The 8271-nt window shown below is 45.0% G+C and overlaps 1 protein-coding gene across 3 annotated transcripts; it reads left to right on the forward strand.

The window, feature by feature from the left end:
* Positions 1-237: 237 nt before the first annotated feature.
* Positions 238-6599, forward strand: TAC1 (tachykinin precursor 1). 3 transcript variants are annotated; one of them, XM_053956089.1, is made up of 7 exons: positions 238-328; positions 1034-1171; positions 1299-1395; positions 2005-2028; positions 3673-3726; positions 5039-5134; positions 5971-6599. In XM_053956089.1, exons 2-6 carry the CDS (start codon positions 1049-1051, stop codon positions 5101-5103), a joined length of 363 nt encoding a protein of 120 aa, XP_053812064.1. In that variant the 5' UTR covers positions 238-328; positions 1034-1048; the 3' UTR covers positions 5104-5134; positions 5971-6599. The 3 variants fall into 3 exon arrangements, with proteins under 3 accessions (XP_053812064.1, XP_053812071.1, XP_053812077.1); XM_053956096.1 differs by lacking the exon at positions 5039-5134; XM_053956102.1 differs by lacking the exons at positions 3673-3726; positions 5039-5134.
* Positions 6600-8271: the final 1672 nt, after the last annotated feature.

An 8271-nucleotide genomic window follows, 5' to 3' on the forward strand; every position in this document is an offset into this window, starting at 1 on the left:
GCCGCCGGGACGCGCCTTCGCCGCGGACGGTGCGGGGCGGCCCCGAGGGCGCGGAGCTGCGGCGGGAGGGAGCGGCGGGGGCAGCGCGGGGAGCCGCCCGCACTGCTGGCCCCGGGCAGAGCCGAGAGGCGCCGCCGGAGCGGGGGGCGGAGGCTGCTCTCCGGGGCGGGGGCTGTCATGGGGCTGGGACGATAAAACCGAGGGTAATCGCATTTAGGCAAATGAGGCTGTCTCGGCCCTCCCCGTCTCCAGGCATATAAAGTGGGGAGCGCTCCCGCGGCCGGCCAATGCGCCCGGAGAGCAGCGCTCGCCCTCCCCGCTGCAGACGGTGCGTGCGCTGCGGGAGCCCGGGCGGCCGTGCCTGTGTGCGGGGGCTCCGTTTGTCCTGTGGTTTGTGAGGGGGTGTGCGTGTGTACTTCTTTGTCCCCGTCTGTTTGTGTGTGCTTCTCTGGGGGGTGTCTTTTCGTGCTTGTGTGTCCTCACGTGCGTGCCTGGATGAGCCTGCATGTTTTTGTGCCTGTCCTCATGTGCCTGGATGTGCAAAGGGATGAGTGTGCGCCTCTGGACACATGTGTCTCAGCTACGTTCCTACGTGGGTGTGCGCATTTAAGGTGTGTAGCTCTTTGTATGAGTTTGTGAGCGGATGCATGCGTACCTGGATGTGTGTATGAGGGGAATGTATCTGTCTGCGTGTGTGTATTTGGGAAGGTGTGAATGCTAGGTGTGCATAGACGTGTGAGGGTGTGTTTAAGTTTTCCCCTGTACGTGCGTGTGTGAAAGGGCACCGCTGTCTGTGTGTGTCTGTGTGTCTGTCTGTGTGCTGGGGAGCGCACCGAACTGTGTGCCGCTGTAATGGGTGTGTGTCTCTCCAGAGGGGTCTGCAGCAGTCGTGGCGGGGGTGCCGGTGTAACTCGGCGCGTGTGGGGCTGTACGAGTGTGTCCCCAGCTGTGCCCCGGCTGGCTGTGTGTCAGTGCGCGCAGGGCTGTGCGCGCCCGCCCGCGGCTGCCAGGGCTCCAACCTCTGCCCCCGCAGGACGTCGAGGCGGCGATGAGGCTCCCGCTGGCTTTCGCCGTGCTCCTCCTGGCCTCGTCACAGGCCTTGGGCGAGGAGATGGGAGCCACCGACGACCTCAGCTACTGGTCCGACTGGTCCGACAGTGACCAGGCGAAGGTGAGCCCCGGCGGCCCCGCGGGGTAGGGGAGCGAGGGGTTCGGAGCCAGGGGCTCTGTGCCGGGCGCTGCCCGGCCGGGCTGAATGGGGGGGTCCGCACTGAGCGCCGCCCGCTGTCGCCCCGCAGGAGGAGCTGCCGCTGCCCCTGGAGCACTTCCTGCAGAGGATGGCCCGGAGACCCCGGCCCCAGCAGTTCTTCGGCCTCATGGGCAAGCGGGATGCCGGTGAGCGAGGCGGGGGGCTGCTCACGCCTCTCCGCACGCTTCTTCTCCCAGTGCCTGCCCAAACCTCACACGGTTATCACTCGGGATTAATGTGTTACATCCGTTTCTTAGGCTACCATGAGGGTACTTTGGGTTTTGGCTTTTTTGTTTTGTTGTTTCTTTCAAGTTTTATATGAGATAAACTCACTGATTGGAAAAGAGAGGGCTTTAAAGTCTTAAGTGTGTACCTGTTACAACAGGTAAATCCCAGTAAGGGATAGCATGATAATTCATAGGTCAGCGTACATGCCCTAAATCGCCAAAGTGTGGAAACTGATTAAGTATACAATTATTGTCACGTTTTCTACATGTTTACTGAACCAAGAATTGATCTGAGAAATTGGAGCTAAACTAATCTAAATTGTGTGGGTTAAACTGAAACAAGTTTTTAGTCTCTTCAAAGAGAAACACAGTTGTAAACCATCACCCTAATTTCCTTAAGTGGAATATGCGTAGGTTAGTTCTTGTATCTGATTTTTTGAAGCATTGCGGTGGCATCATATGTATATGCCAATCCTTTTTTAACAACTCTTTTTGTCTTTTTTCCCTTTCCTTTCCTCTTCCAATCAGGATATGGCCAGATCTCTCACAAAAGTAAGTTTAAAAATACAAATATTTTAAGTAATCATTAGAAGATATTCAAATAGAGAATAGTGTATTTGACAGGATTATTACTGGGGACTAGGGACTGACAGCACCACTGGTGGAGAAATGATCTATTAAAGCATTGAAACCTCCCCTTCAGTGCCACTGTGAGCCTGTATCTCATCTGAGCTGCTGCAAGCTTTGAGATTTCAATCCATATTAATGTGCGGATGTTGCAGCTCTCTCTTATTTCCCAAGGGGGGGATTTTGAAAGCCTTTCTCAATGGCAAGGCAGTCTAACTGCCAGACTCTGAGAGAAGCAATTAAGATGGCAAAATCTGGAAAATTAAAATAATGAATTCCCAAGTCCCCAAGAATGCTTTCATGGGTGCGCCCATGTCCTCACATGCAAGATACTGCATCTGTGCCCTCAGCATTGTCTGAGAATCAGACTCCTGCTCACAGTAGGGGCTGATTGATGTTGTGCTGCCATATGAAGAGCCATATCTTGCCCCATTAATAAGTGTGCCTTGCTCTGCTTCTGTGTAACACCAAGCAGGAAATGCTATCAGCAGTGGGATGTTACCTTGCTCTGCACAGTGGTAGTTTTATTTTCTGAAATTATCTCATGATGTTTAAAGAGAAACAGGAAGATTTTTATTAAGTAAATGTGATCTTATATTCTGTGAAACCTCCTCTGTCCACAAAAGCCAGCAACTGTCCCAATGTTCTATTATCCACAAGATGCTTTCTCTGGGGTTATGTATGGGAAGACCAAATAAGGAGTCTGATTCAAAGCTCATGCTAAATTACCAGCTGACTAAAGTAAAAAATTATAGTTTTCTGAAACTGCTTCAGCTTGAATTAATACATGTGAGGTCTGAGTATCTTGCTTTGTGTATGAATTCACCAAGCAAAATTCTTTCCAAAGAGAAACTTCTATGTTTGACTCAAAAGCCAGTTTAGATAAAGAAGAACAGTTCATTTGCATTCCTTGTCCAAAACGATAGCTACTACTATAACCTGATAGGTACTGTAGGACTAAACTTGGAGTAATTTATCCTCTACACTTCCAGTGTCTTGAGAATTACTAAAGGGACAGGAAGGTAATACCTGAACTTATAAATATTCCAAAAATAGAGCCAGACTGTCTAGCTCAGACGTGTCCAGACACAAAGTCTCATTGGCTTCCTCTCCAGTAAAGGCTCCACCTGATCTGTGAGGGAGGATTTTCTTCCACATGGCAGAAATAAAACAACAACAGGTAGAAGAGATGCACCACACAGATGCAGGCTATACCAAGACACTGCCTTCTTGTGCATTTGCTCAGTTCAGTAGGAATTGAACTGGGAAAGAAATAAGATTTGTACTGTTAGTGGCCATTAATTTTCCATTATACTTAAAAATACCCCCAAAACCAAAGGTCTATCTAACCTAATGAGAAGACGTCTACTAATTGGCCTGTGCCTTGGTCTATCCTGTTCAGTCTGATTAGTCAGACTGCTGTTCGTTCTCTGTTGTCTGAGTGATGTGAACGACCGATCTGTGATATAAACAGTTTTGGACCCTGTCCTCTTTCCTTGCAAGAACCTGTTATTTTTAAAGCCTGCCTAGTTAAAATGTATTAAAACACCCCTAAATATATTTTTTCAGGGCATAAAACAGATTCCTTTGTTGGACTTATGGGCAAAAGATCTTTAAATTCTGGTATGTATTTGACTAAATCTGATACCTGATGATATACAGGCTCTTCATTCCGTTGCCTCTTTGTTCTCTCCCAGCGGATGGAAGAAGCAGTTTTCATGTAGTGTAGATCCAGAGTTCTCTGAAAAAGAATCAGGATTTTCTTTGTTACCTAAGATATTTCAGAGTTCACTTCACTTCAATGCTTGAACTTACGAGGCTGGTCTGAGCTGCAGGCAATTCTGGTAGAATTCCCCAGAGCACTTTGATTACTGTCCTGTCCTTGCATGTTCTGCTAGTCCCCAAAGTGCTATCAAAACAAAAACCCCTAAATTTTAATGAGGTATCAAGAAAAATTTGGAGGCTGAAAATGCAAGGGTCATTTAACTCGTGGTCTAAATCCAGATCTCACAGGTAAAAGGATATCTTCTTTGGAGAGCCTTATTCCTAATACTTGGAGTAGAAGGTGAAAGAACAGAACTTTGCCATTAACACACCTCATGCTGCAGATCAGGCTGTTAAACATTCACAGTCTCTTTCAGCTTTTGACTTCACCTAAAGCATTTTAAACTCTGAATGGGTACTGTGAATTTATTTTCCCATAGCATCCATCCTGGGCAGAATTCTCCTCTCCCCTCATGTGCAGAACCCCTGTGGGAAACTGGAGACTCCCCATAGCCCTTCCTTCCCTGTGCTCTAGGGCTATACTGATGAAATCCCTCACTGTGAAGCATAAAGTATCAGTTGATTCTCCAGGATAAGAATTAAAAAAGTAAAAAACCTAATATGTATTTTGTGTCTCTGAAATACTTCTCACTGTTTCGTTAAATGGATGATAAAAGTTAAATTACTAGCTGACACCTTTATATTATGTGGATACATGCTGTGATCTATATTCTGCAATTATGGTTGTCAGTAACTTTTATTTTCAATTAAACCCCCTTCAAGACTAGTAATATTGCTCTCTGCATTATTTTGCAAATTGCTACATATCATGAATAATTTTGTACAATTTTATGCAGTGGCAATAGCTATTAAATGCATAATACCTGTAAATATATCTGCCATCACAAAGGTAAATAGCCTGTAAGTAATACATTTGGTTTGATTTCCACTGGGATTACATTTACATTAATATCAGAATGTAAAATAGAGAAAATGTTTTTAAAAATGCAAAGATGTTATTGCCCTAATTTCAAAATTGCTGGTACAGTCAGGATACTGTTATGTGGTATTTCTGACAAAAGGGAATAATGATGTTTTACTCTGTTGGGCTATGTAATGCAGGTAAAACCGACAGGTAAAACTAGAATTCACAGCTTTTCTGCCTCTGCAGGGAGGCTGGAGGGGGAAATGGTAAGAAGTCTTTTCTGCTCCACCAGAGGAGAAGATGGGTCCTAAGGACTGTGTAATCAAAGCAAGATCAGGAATAGTAAGTGTTAGGACTACCCTCATTTCTCCCTTTTGGAAGATATTTAACTGGGCAGGACCTTTACCCCATTCTGTGGTTTTCTTCTGCAGAAAGCCCCTGAGCTCCCTGGTAATGGGCAGGAGCTCGTGCTGTCCCTCTGGGTGTGAGCATGTTGCTGATTTACAGCCTCAGGTGCCAAAGCAGGGTAAGGGGATGCTGATGTCTCAGTCCCTGGTTTGGGGACGGCCTTGCTCAAGAAGGGCTCTCTGGATTTGACTTTCATTTTAAATGAGCAAGAAAGAGAGAGATCTACCATTACTAAACATAAAATATGTTACTTAAGACTATTTTAGCCTGCAGCTTGTCAGCATGGTAGTCTGAGTACGTCTGAGGAGCTTGGCTCCTGCTGCAGTGTACAGTAAAATTATCCCTGTATGCAGGGCTTGGGGACAGGGAGAGTTTCCAAGAGCTGGCAAAGAGCTGACTGCACAGGAATGAAGGTGGATATGTCTGTGCAGAAACCCTCTACCACAAATTGACCTGAATGCTTAGATCCCATCAGTTAGATGAATTCCTGGGAGGTAAAGTGGCTCTGAGTTAATGGTGCTTCAAGCAGCTCAGCAGATGAGAGGTGGAAAACACTGCTCGGACCTTCAGCCTTCTGGAGGACAGTGTAGTCTGAGAGGTAAAACCAAATCAAAGCAGCTCAGGGATGGGCCAGCAGCTCTGGTCTCTGTTCCAAACATGCCACTGGCGTCTGCTGGTGCCAGCTGGCTGCAGGTCTCTGACACTTCTTGTGCTTGCTGGTGTTTATGCAAGGCTGTACCTTGTGCTTCAATCTGATTCATTTTTTGCAGGGTCCTCTGAAGGGAGCATAGCACAGAATTACGAACGAAGGCGTAAATGAGACGTTCCCGTGTGTTATTTATTAAACTTCATTTGTTCTAATGGCCAATGCAGTGTAATATAAACTAACCACTGTATGAAATAATTATTTATTTAATAACTGAAGGGGTTTGGTTTTTTTCGAGTTGTACATTCAATAAAAGTATTATTTTTCATATTGTGGCAGTGACACGTGTTGTGTAGGTGTGTTGTGGTTCTGAAAGGACCAGCAACCCTGGTGATGTCTCACAACAAAGCACATGTTTGATATGACCTGTAGAGTTATGTTTACTAAACAAGCAAGTATTCTTTTGTTCACTGAAAGCAAGTCTATCAGCTTCACAGCTAGTGCAGAACAGAACTGATGTTCAGTCTAGTGCCTCAATTTGTTTTCATGGTTTATTATGTACTGTAATTTCTGTATCAAAAAATATATTTGTATCATTGCAGCATGTTTTATGTTCTGTGGTTATGTATCAATATGTTTTGAAAAGAGGGATGGGTAATGTTTGAATGGGAATCCAAGGTCTTCATTTCATAGTTTGGAATTTTATGATAGTAACATTTTAAATAAAAACTACTCTGGGGCTTTTGCAACATACTTCCTTTGGTGCTAGTGATGGAGTTATTTCTCACGTTGGTCTGGAATGAGAAATAGCAACAGTGGTCTGAGACTGGAAAGAAATATCAAATTATTTTCTTTTTGCAGGGAGGCTGTGAACCTCCTCATGTGTGTTTGGTGAAGGTTTGAGGGATTTGCTACTGGAGATAGGAGTTCCTGGGATTGCTCCAGGTCACACAAGGTGCCATCCCTTCTAAACCTGTTGGAAATCAGGAAGCATGTTTACTGAATGGAAAGAGCAGGATGTAATCCCCAGCTCCAATAATTTGCTGTGGACTTAATCCAATATTGTAAGTTTATTATTTGAAAGCCAAGCTCTTAGTAAGTTCTATCTCTCAGATTCACAATCAAAGCACCTAAAGTGCTTTTATTTTTAAAAAGTGGGTGTGAATCCATGCAATATAAAAGAAAAAAAAATGTGACTGTAATTATCTTTTTAATTAAAATATCAGATTGCTATATATCTAGGATAGGCCTGAAATGCTACATCCATAGCAATAAAAACAATCAGTGTATACAGACTAAATTTAAAACTAAGTAATACAAAGGGATTCACTACTTGTTATTTCCCATTTTGAAAATAAACTCGTGCACGTCAATTTTCAAGGTTACCTGAGGCATCATTACAACTACCCCCATTAGGAGCAGGTGGGTGCTGGACCTCACTCCTTCTAGGTTAGAAGCAGCACCTAAGCCTGCCCATGCTTAAAACAGATCCCACGTTCAGCTAAAAAGAATCCACATCTAGCAAGGTGGGGGCTACGTGGTGGGAAAACTGAGGTGGCTTGTGGGAGGGACCACACTGATGTGAGACACAGTGGTTGTACTGGCACTCTGGCAGCTCTTTGTCTTTCCAGGGCTAATTTTCAGACTAATAAACTTCTGTATGAACTCCCACTGAGCTCAATGAGGAGGAGAAGCTGACTGCTGGGCTAGCAGCACAGCAAAAGGACTGTGGAAGTCATGTTGAATAATGCTCGGTGAAGGGTAGAAAGAAAGAAAAACTTAAAAATGCTGTTACCCTTGCCTGGAGGACCCCAGTGCTCATAAGAGCTCACAGTCTGTGTATGCTGAATTTTGAGACACAGAGAGGAAAGAAAAAGCCCCACCATTCACTTCCTGCAGCCTGCACATTTCAGAAATCACCCTGCAGAAGAAACCACTGCAAAGCCCACAAATATATATGGGCTTTAAATGTTGGAAAGACAGCACAGGTACTAAGTAACAGCATCCAGTAAACAGATAGGACTGAATTTCTAGAAAAAACATAGAATGGGTTGGGTTGGAAGGTACCTTTAGAGATCATCTAGTCCAACTCCCTGCCATGGACAGGGACACCTTTCACTAGACCAGTTTGCTCAGAGTTCCAACCAAATTGACACTGAACACTTCCAGGAATGGGGTATCCACAATTTTTCTGGGCAACATGTTTCAGAGTCTCACCACCCTCATTGTAAAGATTTCCTTCCTTAAGACCAATCTAAGACTACTCTCTTTTGAGTTAAATATCTGATCATCTTCATGCCCATCCTCTGCAGTTGCTCCAACAGGTCCATGTTCTTCCTGTGCTAGGGAACCCAGACCTGGATGCAGCACTCCAGGTGGGGTCTCATCAAAGCAGAGTAGGACAGGATCACCTCCCTCTCCCTGC

The sequence above is a fragment of the Vidua chalybeata genome, chromosome 1 (genome assembly GCF_026979565.1).
Source record: "Vidua chalybeata isolate OUT-0048 chromosome 1, bVidCha1 merged haplotype, whole genome shotgun sequence".
Taxonomy (NCBI): domain Eukaryota; kingdom Metazoa; phylum Chordata; class Aves; order Passeriformes; family Viduidae; genus Vidua; species Vidua chalybeata.